Source organism: Argentina anserina, chromosome 6 (assembly GCF_933775445.1).
Source record: "Argentina anserina chromosome 6, drPotAnse1.1, whole genome shotgun sequence".
Taxonomy (NCBI): domain Eukaryota; kingdom Viridiplantae; phylum Streptophyta; class Magnoliopsida; order Rosales; family Rosaceae; genus Argentina; species Argentina anserina.
Window position 1 is genome coordinate 16,813,079 of NC_065877.1, and position 12,328 is coordinate 16,825,406.

The 12,328-nt window shown below is 35.7% G+C and overlaps 1 protein-coding gene across 6 annotated transcripts; it reads left to right on the top strand.

The window, feature by feature from the left end:
- Positions 1-208: 208 nt before the first annotated feature.
- On the top strand, positions 209-10,529 carry LOC126798657 (protein LONG AFTER FAR-RED 3). Of its 6 annotated transcripts, none has more exons than XM_050525667.1 (15): positions 215-295; positions 366-511; positions 1,510-1,611; positions 1,706-1,778; positions 2,527-2,621; positions 2,706-2,829; positions 4,375-4,569; positions 4,963-5,048; positions 5,565-5,672; positions 6,985-7,080; positions 7,160-7,258; positions 8,394-8,468; positions 8,781-8,912; positions 9,008-9,123; positions 10,010-10,529. In XM_050525667.1, exons 1-15 carry the CDS (start codon positions 229-231, stop codon positions 10,182-10,184), a joined length of 1,689 nt encoding a protein of 562 aa, XP_050381624.1. In that variant the 5' UTR covers positions 215-228; the 3' UTR covers positions 10,185-10,529. The 6 variants fall into 6 exon arrangements, with proteins under 6 accessions (XP_050381626.1, XP_050381624.1, XP_050381623.1 ...); XM_050525666.1 differs by having other exon boundaries at positions 2,515-2,621; positions 10,010-10,528; XM_050525669.1 differs by lacking the exon at positions 1,510-1,611 and having other exon boundaries at positions 209-295; positions 1,675-1,778; positions 2,515-2,621.
- The last annotated feature ends 1,799 nt before the right edge of the window (positions 10,530-12,328 follow it).

Sequence of the window (12,328 nt, forward strand, 5' to 3'; positions counted from 1 at the left end):
GAGGCTACTTGAGCTTTGATGAGCTATAGACGAGAGAATTTTCTAGCATCAAATACCTGCAGATTCAGAGAGAGTATATGCACATTTTTCTTATTTTTTCATGTCGAAATGTCTTTTTATTTATTTTATTTTATTTTATTTATTTATATATATATATATATATATATATATATATATAATGGTGACTCACCATCCCACCGTAATCACGGTATAAACGAACAGAGAAGAATGAAGTCTCGATTCCTACTCCTCCTCTTAGCTTCCGCCTCTCTCCTCCTCGCCATTGTCGGCCCCCGTAAGTCCCCACCACTCCGATTTCTCTTAGCTTCGCAAAATGACGTCATTTTCTGAATTCTGAACTGCAGAGTTGTTCAGTTGGAGCTCTCCGGCTGCCGACTTGGTGGTCAAGAATGCCCAGATTTACACCGTCGACGAGTCTCTCCCCTTGGCCGATTCCATGGCCGTTCGCAACGGAAGGATTCTCCGGATTGGAAGCTACTCCTCCATTCAGGTAATCCACACGTTTGACCACTCTGTGAATTCTCTTTGATTCTTAAACCCTAAGTTCAATTGTTATATGCTTTTACTTAATGCTTGTGGAAGGTTTTGAATTCTTGAATCCTTTTGTGTGAGTTTTTTTTTTGGATTTTGAACAGTATGAAGCTTTGTATAATATGAACACATGATGTTAGGCTTCTTGGTAAAAATATATGTTAGGCTTATTGATGTTCTTATGGTGCATGGCGCCGCGGGAGTTGTGAGGTTATGTGTTTTTAGTCTTTTTCGGATCTTGATGTTTGCAGCTAGTCTTCGTTTCAGCATAGCAAGTATGTACAGTTCCTACTCCGGAAAATCAAAAACAAGAGTGTTATGAATTCATCTTCTACTTCTGTTTAAAGTTAGGCAACAAGTTTGGTCTAGGAGTTATGTACTGTTCTCTAACCAATGGTATATATGGTTGGTTAGACTCGCTTTCTTGAGAGAGTTTGGTGTGCATTCCAAATAAGGGGAAAATATAGAACTCTCAAATTTGAAAACACATAAGATACAGAGGAAACAAGGAGGTTGGGGACAGAAATTGTATAAGCATTCACCCAAGATTATATTCGAACTTCTAATAATCAATCTCTAAACAGAGATTTGAGTTTACTCCCGTTGCCTGTTATTTGGTGGCCATATAGAGGGACATTCTTGTTCTTGTCTGCATTCTGTAACGATTCACCTTTAGGTGAATAGGATCCTTGGCTTATTAGTACTCCATCGAGAATGTCATTTCATGTCCTTTTGCTCAAATTGTTTCTCAGTTGTTGATGGAATCTATCTTTTAGATTATCATCTCTGTTTTTTTTGTTTCTTTTGGTTTGATTAGAGATAGTTATAACACAATTTCAATATTAAATGCACTTACTATTGACTTATGTTCTATTAACTTTTTGTTTGGCTGCCAATCTGAAGTGCTTGATTCATCCAATAATTAAGTTATCCCTGTCTTATGTACTTATTCATCAGGATATGGTAGGGTATGGGACTAAAGAGTTAGATCTTAGGGGAAAAATTGTAGTGCCTGGATTTATTGATTCCCATGTGCATCTGATTAATGGTGGACTGCAGGTATTACTGAAGCACCATAATTTATATTAATTTTCTTTTCTTTTCTAAATATGCATAATAAAGGTGGGAATCAAATTTTGACAATGGAAAACAGATGATGCGTGTAAATCTAAGGGGCATAAACTCAAAAGATGAATTTGTGAAGAGGGTCAAAGAAGCTGTGAGAAGTCAGTTCCCTGCCTTTTATTTTTCTTGCAATTTTCTTTATTTATACAAACAAACAGAGCATGCACGTCCACATTCTTGTTTAAGTCACCGTAATCCAGAATGTGTATCAATTTTTTTTTGTTAAACCTTTTACCTATAGGTTCTTTTTGTCTTTTAGAATAAGAAACATTTTTTTAGCGAAAGATCAAAAGGACAAGTTGTTTGTGCTATATGTTTAGTCTCAAAGTAGTTGGAAAACAAATTAGAATTCAAAATGGTAAACCATAGCAGCAGTCCTGATCAATGCATCATCCATAGGTCAAATTGGATATGCAACTATTTGAATAATTGTTGCAGACTCCAGAGGTAGATATGCTATGATAAGTTTGAAGTAGATGACAGTACAAGTGAAACAATTGAACTCTCATATTAGCTGTAGAATTACATTAATAAATAAGAAGTTGTTTGCATTTAGTCAAATGAAAATGTAAAACCAGTGATCCCTCTTTTTTGTTTTTTTACTTTATTGTGATTACCTTTAATCTGTTATATCTTGAGTGGGATGGGAGTATGATGCATCATTGATGATGTTTTGAAGTCTGTTACACTAACTTTTAATCATGAAAAGTAGTTTTGCGAGGGAGCGTTGGTGAGAATGATGATCTGAATGAGCCATTAGAGGGATTCTTTCTTTCATCCTTTTCATCATAATTAAATCATGTGATAAAGGTTCCAAAATAACATAATGAAACTCAGATGCAAAACAAGGTTCCTGGATTTTGGGTGGTGGATGGAACAATGATCTATGGGGAGGGGAATTGCCCTTGGCTTCTTGGATCGACGATATTACACCATATAATCCGGTAAGCCATAAGTAATATAATTTTGGGTGCTTCCACTATAGTAACAATTGTGTCTGAGATTCATCACTGCACTTTATTTAATAGGTTTTTGTATCAAGAATGGATGGGCATATTACCTTGGCTAATTCAGTTGCACTCAAGTTGGGTGGGATTACTAAGTCATCAGAGGATCCAAATGGTGGAACCATCATGAGAACCACCCGTGGAGGTATTATTTAACTTTGTTTGTATGGCCAACATGCTTGCTGGACTGGCTCTTTCAGTATCTTTTTTTCTGTGGCTTTCAAAAATTACAGTCTTTTAGATGTGAACAATAAAAAAAATTCTAATTTGAGAAAAAGAAAAATATGGGCAATGAGCTTTCAGTTCGCTCATCCTGAATCTTTCAGTTACTTGCATAAGACATAACAACCTGTATGATTGGTCAAACTATGCTTTGCATATTCTCTTGCATTTCCCAAAACTGTATGGTAGACTAACGTTTTGGTTGAGAGAAGAAAAGACACTGGATCTTGAATCATTTCTGGGAAAATAAATTACAAAATTATGTCATTCTATTACTAATAGGAAAATTCTTAACTCCAGTGAGAGCAGGAATTTGGAAGTGTTTCACTTCTTTCTGCGTTTGAAGATGACACTTTGTTTTATCCATATTTCAAGCTTGTATGAAGGAGAATTTTCCTTATATTTCTCCAAAAAATAAAATATGTTAAGTGACTCTAGCTGCAAGGCACCTCTAGTGACCAAATGAAGGTATGAGGATGCACAATTGTCATATTTCTAATTGTTCTATTGTTAGAGAATTTTTTCAAGTCCAGTTGTTTCAGCATCTGAATGTGGTGTTGTTCACAACTTTAGTATGAGAGGCACGATTCAGCAAATTTTAAGTTCCATTCAAATGGAATTGGGAGGTCACTTACTAGTTACTACAGTGCCCCATGAATAAGCAACTAATTGTTAAATTTTACAAAATATCATGACAAGATGATAAAAGCATGCTGAGGTGTATGTTATAATTTTGCCCCATAGTTTTCATGATCAACAACTCATAGTTGAATTGGCATCTTTCAAATCATTGGTGTTGAGTTGACATTTGGCTTGTCATTAGGAAGGAAAATGTATTCGGAAACCTTATTGAAAAGTTTGAAATATTCGACCATTGAGATGCAGGTTGTCAAATTTAACAATATTTTGACATTGAACAGCATTTGTTGGGAAGAGGTGAAATATATACCCCCTAGAGAAACTGATATATCGGCAGTTGTATAAAACCTTGGATAGCCTTGGACAACTGTTGGGTAAAGTTATTAAATACTTGTTATGAACTTTTAATTGCATTGATTAAATTGGAAGCAACAAGAGTAGGATAATATAAGAATTCCATCATGATTATATCGACATCTTCATGCAAAAAGCTTAGTATATTTACTGCAAAACTTCCCTGGCTGATTGTGTTGCCTTTGATGTGGGTGGTTTGGATTGAAATAAAAAAGGAGCTTTGGGAGTTGTATTGGTGCATAGTTTGAAGAACTTTGGGAGAGTTAGGTTCTGGGCATCTGTTTCTGAGGAGTTTGAAAATTACACTCTTTCCTCTATTCTTTTACATTGGAAACCAGTTTGAAATTTAAGGTTCCTTGTCCTTGTTGAGCGCCTTCATGTTTGCTGCTCTTACTATCTTCTTGGGTAGGTCCATAACATCTTTATATAAAGATGCCATAATATTTTACTTATATACCAAGTAATCATTTTGCAGAACCTACAGGACTGTTAATTGATTCTGCAAGGGAACTTATCTTTTCACTCATTCCAGAGGTCTCAGTAGAGGAGCGGAGGGAAGCTTTGCATAGAGCCAGCAATCATGCCTTAATGAGGGGCGTGACGACAGTTGTTGATGTCGGTAGATACTTTCCTGGGGCTTCTGTAAAAGATTCTTGGGAAGATTTTTCAGGTCTCCATTGAAGGGTTTGTAGTGTGTACTTTGAGTTGAATGTTTAAACATTATATGTTGTGTCTTTGGGCCATTTAATTTTGTTGTTCCGGTACACTGGGATCACTATTACCATATTAAACTGATGAAAAAAATATTAGTAGGCAAATTATAATGATTTCCTGTACAAGGAGTTCGGGAGCTGCATATTAAAATAATGGTTCCAGTTAGGCATTTTGTTGCAACGCTGTAAAACGCAATACATCCATGGAACTTTTTATTGTACATAATGTGTTGCATTTCATTCTATTTCCCTGATCACAGGAAATTAGTTGCATTTTTACTTATAAATTTTAACTATAAGGCTCTTCAAATTAATTCTTGTTACTCAGTATCATGTCATGCTTGTCGCAGATGTGTATCTGTGGGCTGATTTGTCAGGGAAGATGATGATCAGAGTCTGCTTATTTTTCCCACTGGAGACGTGGTCACGTTTGCGTGTATGGTCTCTTATCTGATTCTTGCTTTGAATAAAAGCTGTAGTAACAGATAACTGCTTCTGAACTTTATGGTGTTCAAGAAATGATTCTTTACATGTTGTTTACTATATCGATTTATTATTGGTTTATTATTCTTCTGTCTTCATAATAGAATATTTTTGTTCAGTATGTCTAGAGGAGCAAATTTTTGTGCAACTGAAATCTATCTTTTCTATCTCTTTCATTTCCCGTATGTCCATTATATACTCTTTTCTTTTCTTGCCTGTGACAAATACTCCAGTAAATAATTTATGCTTCTCTGGTCCAAAACTCCACATGCTTCACTATTTTAATTCGGATCTTATATGTTTGGATTTTGTTTTTCATTTTTTTTAGTGGGTGAAACTCTTCTTCTGGTTGATTAAAGTGTAGAAGCTATTTTACCAGTGAATACCTTTTCTTGAGAAAGTTTTGAATGCTTGAATTTTTCTCACCATCTATTGTTGCTCTTATACTTGTATATATATTCCTTTTCAGGATCTTATTAACAAAGTTGGCCAAGCTATGAGCCAGTGGATCTATTTGGGTGGACTTAAAGCATTCGCTGATGGGTCATTGGGCTCCCGTAGTGCACTTTTTTATGAGGTGAGAATGAAAATGCTTTGGAACCTACAATTATTTATAGCAAATGAACAGTTTATGTTTTAATTTTGTTGACTATATACACTGCCACTATTTTGTATATATACATTATATATATCTCCTTACATTAACTTCCTCTTTTTATCTGGTCACTGTAGTTGAGGGAGTGAATGATTTTTGGCATAAATGCCGATATGCACCCCAAATTTGGCTGAAATTGTCAATTTGCACCCCGAACTTGCATTTGAGTCAATTTACCTCCTAAACTTGGTAAAAATTGCCGATTTACACCCTGGACTTGCATTTGAGTCGATTTACCTCCTAAACTTGATAAAAAATTGCTGATTTGCATCCTATCCGTCAAATTTAATGTTTTCAATCTAATTTTAAGTCACATGTCATGCATTTAAGGGGTAGTATTGTCATTATATTTTTATTCATATTGAATAATGAAATAAATTAATAAAATTACTTAAGAGGAACACTTGCTACAATGTTTGTTTTTTCGAAACATGTTATTGATTTATATATTTATTATTTTATGTGATATGATATGTTAAAAGATATTAGAAAAAATATAAATAAATAAATACATTGAAAATTAAAAATAAATGTGTGTTTTGAGAGAATTACTATTCTACCATTGTGTGTGTTAGCCTTATTAGGTTTCCTGTTAGAGATAGATTCGCATCTCTGTAATAGATTAGGACTATGAATCTTACTGATTGTTGTTATGTAATGCCTATATATTGGCCTCATTATCAATCAATAAATGGTTACGTTCTGTTCTATTATGTCGTTATTATTCTCGTTTTGTTCATCCTCCAACAATGTGTACATATAAAAATATATTTATACACAACACACTATATTTGAATGGGTGGGTATATTGAATATATAATTCAAAGTAGGGTTAAGTAGGTAGAAAAAAGATGTAAATAAATAATTTGATTAATAAAATAATCCTCATTTTAAAGAATATTTTTATTTATTTTTAAGAAAAATATAAATAGAAAATGACAACATTACCCCTCATGTGTATGACATGTGACACAAAATTGGATAGAAACAGCAAATCGGCAATTTTTACCAAGTTTAAGAGGTAAATTGACTCAAATACAAGTTCGGGGTGTAAATCGGCAATTTTTACCAAGTTTAGGAGGTAAATTGACTCAAATGCAAGTTCAGGGTGCAAATTGACAATTTCAGCTAAGTTTGGGGTGCAAATCGGCATTTATGCCATGATTTTTTGTAGTTAGCTTATTCACATCCATTGCTTATATTGTTTTCCTGAACTTCATCTTACTTCTTGTAGCCATATGTTGATGAACCTCATAATCATGGCTTACTAGTGGGAGATTATGAAAGTCTCCACAACTTGACCTTGGCATCCGATAGAGTTGGACTTCAGGTATCATGTCATCCTCCGGTGAATAATCTCTATATGATAATTCAATTCAACTTTTTGAAGTTCGTTTTCTTTTGCTCAGGTTGCAATTCATGCTATAGGTGATCGAGCAAATGACTTGATCCTCGACATGTATGAGTCGGTCATTTTAGAAAATGGAGTGAGGGATCGAAGATTCAGGGTAAATATCTTTCCATGTTCATTGTTTCCCAATTTAGTTTTTGTGTGTGTGTATCCAGGGTTTCTTTGCTAAGGAGGCCTGTTTTAAGAAGTTCTACAGATGAACAATGTCAGCCATCAGATCTATTTAATTGACACTCAACAGCTATGATAAGAAGCAGAAACAATCGGGTCTTTTAAAGTAGATGGGATGGGTTTTAATGGGTACCTTCTAACTTGATAGAAAAACTGAAAGGGATGTGTGTTAGGATTCGAATGATAAATGCAGAAACAAATTAATCAATCAGAGGTGAAATTAAAAGGTGAAAGCAAGTCTGCTAGGTTGGAGATGTCATGAATTAGATTAGGAGGGGGCAGCATAGTCGATTATTTGATTCTCTCTCCCAAAAGATTTTGAGCCCAAATTCATGTTGGTACGAATCATACCAGATGATAAAGGAATCTATCTATCAAATAGTACTGGGTTTTCCCTTGGTTTTATGCCAATTGCGTTGCACGATCAAGGTTGAATATGGGAATCTAAAATAACCATTTGCAAACCTCTGTCGAAAGAAAAGATGACCAATTTTTGCTGAGTTTTTGTTTATGGGGGTGACTGTGAAGTGTGGATTTCGAATATATATACTTCTAATGAAGGCATATTTAATCAATTGTGACTTATGGTGTTGATTTGTATTATTGTATTGTATGGCGGGAACCTTGCAGAGACTTCATTGATCGCTTTGGTAATATTATTGAATCTCATGTTTTAAATTCACAGTTTCACAGATAGTAATGATATTGATAAATATGTAATTGTGAAATGAGTATTGAAAAATGAAGGCCTTCAAGAATCCAGATCTGGGAATCGATTAATACTCAATCCTCCCAATTCCGACACCGAAATTGGAGATGGAAGGGCCCCCCGGGTGGTACCCATTAAAACCCACCCGTCTCTACAAAATATTAAGACCCATTTATTTCTACTTTTAATCATAGCCGTGGAGTGTCAATTAAATAGATCTGATGGCTGACATGGTTCATCTGAAGAATTTCTAGAAACGGGCCTCCTTAGCAGAGAAATCCTGTGTGTATAAGTTTCACAAGTTATTTCACATTTAAATCTATGTTTACATTACTGGATTATATGCTTTCAGATTGAGCATGCGCAGCATCTGGCACCAGGGACGCCGGCCAGATTTAATAATCTAGGGATTTTTGCTTCAGTACAGGTTGATTACACTACTCTTTAATATTAATCTGTAAATGGAGAAAGTCTTTTCTTCTTACTTGCATGGGTGTTTCCATGTATGTGGTTGGTTAGATCATATTAATCTGTAGTATATAATTTCATAAATATATCTTCAGTGAATAAATTCCTTGCCTTCTCCTGTTCTTATAAGTTTTGTATGCTATCTTCATTCCTTTTGACTCTTAGTTCTGAAACCTCCAAGTGATTGTTGTTAATGCTTTATTATTATTATTTTCTTTTAATGTATGGATGAAATTGTAATGGCTCACTCAATCCACCATTTTATCAATAGCCAGAGCACCTATTATTTGATGCAGACTCTGTGAACAAAAAGCTTGGGATAGACAGGGCTGAGAAGGGATCTTATCTATTCCAGTCACTCTTGCGCAGCAATGTAGAATTGGCTTTTGGCTCTGACTGGCCGGTAAGTATACTGATATGTATGTCAGGATGAATATGTCGCACCCAGCTACTATTGTTGTTTATTAGTGAAATTTCCGTCTGAATTTTATTATGCAGGTTGTAGACGTTAATCCTTTAGGTGGTATTATGACGGCAATGAAAAGGATACCCCCTGGATGGGATACTGCATGGGCCCCATCAGAAAGCATTTCGCTGAATGATTCACTGAAAGCGTAAGGCACATTGCATATGCTATACCCTAAACAATATCATCTCTACTACCTGGAAATATTGTTTTACTGGACTGCTGTTTACACATTCACATTCAGGGAAACCCCAAATTTACTAAGAATGCTGATTATTATTGTGATATTTTTAGTGTCCAAAGCCGACTCTGTCTTCATATGTCACGATCATATATGCACGATTTGAAGCAAATTGCTTTTTCAGTGCAGCCATATATGGTGCAAATTAAAAAAAAAATTCAGAAGCATAATAGGGGTCGGTTTAGATGAAGAAAATTTTATGGATTTAACTGAAACTAAGGAATTCATTAATTCTAGACTTGAGTTACTGCATTTGCAAAATATCTCGATGAAAAACATTGAAGGAATTGATAACCATAGCCCAAACTACTGAACAATAGAAATTGCAATTAATGTGTTCTTAGTTGCCGGAGTTGTCTATTCCCTTGTTTAAATTTTTAGTGGATTTTATTCTAGTGTGGTGAAATAAAAATTCTATAATGTTGGTCATGCTTATTGTTTTCAGCGTTGTGGTGCTCTGTGTAAAAATGTTATTATGTAGGTAAAAGGTTACCGTGATAAGTAGAGGAAAACCGACCCCTGACCATATAAATCTTAGAAATTAAGAACTTTCCTTGCCTGTAGAATAAGGAGACATAAGATCACTTTTATGTCTTCCATTGTCTATTATGGTATTTTCTTATTATTGGAAGGGTCTGTTACTGCTGAGATGGTGACTAAGATGACATGTTCGAACAGTTCATTACATTTCGTTCTATAGTGCCAACTGATCAATCAAAGGTTACTTGATGTTTCATGCACTCAAGCTCTATTATTACATTTCTACCTGTAACATTTACGATTATCATTACAGGTATACTCTTTCAGCTGCTCGTGCATGCTTTCTTGACAGTGATCTGGGATCTTTAACGCCTGGAAAACTGGCAGATTTTGTTGTACTTTCCATATATACATGGGATGAATTTGTGGCAGAAGGATCTGCATCCATTTACGCAACGTATGTAGGTGGTGTACAAGCCTATCCCTGAAGTTTTATAAACTTGCAAATGATGTTCTGTACTGAAAATACTGACAAGCGGCATGCCAAAAGAGAGAATAGCTTGGAAGTGGTATGCCTATTGGGAATGAAGATTAGAAACACTTTATCGTCATAGTTAAGTCCATAGTTTGGGTATGTATATAATGTGTGGGGAGAGGGACTACATATTTACAGATTGTATAACATGTTTATTTGAGTTTAATTACAAAAGTGTTCTGATTGATTTGTTAGGAATTCACATTTCTTGTTATAATTCTGCTGAATATTTTACATTACATGTTTCCTCAACTCAAAAGATTTGGTTTTAAAACGGGGTCTGCAGATGACCAATTCGGAACCTTTTGTCTAGTGACAAGTTTCTCGAAATTGTTCATGTAATGCTTCTATCCATGTATATTCTTTCCCAATCTACAGGTTTCATCCTTTGAGGAAGATGGGAGGGGATGAACTGAAAGAGGAACCAACATACTTTGCTACAAAAATGAAAATTTTACTCTATATTCACGTACACGACTATATACAATGCTTATATCTTGTAATAGGCTGAGTTTAAGAGATTGGATGAGTAAAAGATGAGCATAATCAAATAGGAACCAGCACTCCCATGGATGAAGGTTCACAAGATGCAAGTTTAAAACAGAAGGCACAAGAATCTAAAACTCATTTTAATCATGATCCCTTAGGTGATGCTAATTCTGGTGCCCTCCCCCCAAAACGAGCACGGACTGGATGAATAGTAGTCTTGTATTCGCAGCTTTGATAGACAGCATGTACGTATGGTGGGATGAACCAAAGGGGACTCAAATCGAGAAACTCTTGGTTCAAGTTTCATTTCATATTATCTAAACTTGACATATTTGCTTTCATTCAAAAGTGAAGATGGGTTACTTTGCTGATTGTATTCTCTGACTAGGTGAGAGAAATCAATGTATTGATGTTTTTCCTCAACTTTGACATCGGCCGATTATCATGTATAGATGTACTACTGGCTCCTGGAGCACAAATGTATAAATAATCTCTGGAAATGGCCCTCTAGTTTTTTTTTCCGTTAATTTTTATAAAATCGAAACAAACTTTGCTACGGATATCTGGGATCAAGGGATAATAAAAGGGTTTGTGGATTACTTGGCTGTATACTCGAGACTTGCAAGACTCGATAACCGGTGCCCTTCACCTTTTATACAATAATCCAAGATTGATCAGGATTTTCGTTTCTCTATTAGGTTTTACTCATTATGCTTCCGGACAAAGTTAAAAATCAAATCCTAATTGGATTTATAGACTTAACCCTTATACATAAATAAGACCTCCAATTGGAGTAGAATAGAGACTGAAGAGTCTATTTTCCTCTTTTCCATCTGTACATACAATGGATCGAGATAGGGACATCGAACTCATATTCATTCAGTTCAAAGATGTGCCTGTACTCTGTGCGTTTGTGGAGGTATGTTCGAAAGATGAAACGGTGGACGGTATCAAAGAAAATCTAAGGAATATCCAAATGGTAGGCACATTTTGCCGCAAGAAACCCTAGTTTACGAGAATCAACAACTCAAGGATGGAGACCAACTGGCACGGCCAACTATCATCTCCCCAAGAACGCACTCCTTCACGTAGTTGAGAGGAACACTAAGCCATCGAGTTCTAAGATTTTTCTAAGTGAAAGTGGAAGGGCGGCCTTGGGCTTTGGGTGTCATCAATCAGTAAATCAAGGGCAACTTCAGCCGGTGGATTTATTAATAATGGATGAGGGGTTCGTCTGCTGTACAACAACCCTTTTATCAAGCCTAAATTGATGTACGTCAACCCAAATTCATCTCCGAATCTCAGTGGTGTGCGTCGAAAAATGATAGCTGAGGATGAGAGGACTGGGGTTTGTGACAAGTCTAGCGAGCTAGGGAGAAGCGAGTTCTCCCCCGGGCCATCTGAGGCTGAGAGGACTAGGGTTTGTGACCAGCGAACTCCTATGATGAGCCCTCTACGTAGTGGCGTAGGTCCCCATGCCAGCGAGCTAGGGAGAGGCGAGTGTAGACACAAGAAATTTAATGAAGTAAATCATTTTTATTAAATGATTAAATTGACCAAGAACCCGACAAAATTACACACGTGGCCCAAAAGTCAACAAAGTCAGTA

Bases quoted from the DNA above. Each gene is read 5' to 3' on its own strand.
- LOC126798657 (XM_050525666.1), top strand. From the start codon at position 229: ATGAAGTCTCGATTCCTACTCCTCCTCTTAGCTTCCGCCTCTCTCCTC. The intron at 1,612-1,705 runs GTATTACTGAAG...AATGGAAAACAG, and splicing joins TGATTAATGGTGGACTGCAG to ATGATGCGTGTAAATCTAAG. The intron at 9,124-10,009 runs GTAAGGCACATT...TTATCATTACAG, and splicing joins CTGAATGATTCACTGAAAGC to GTATACTCTTTCAGCTGCTC.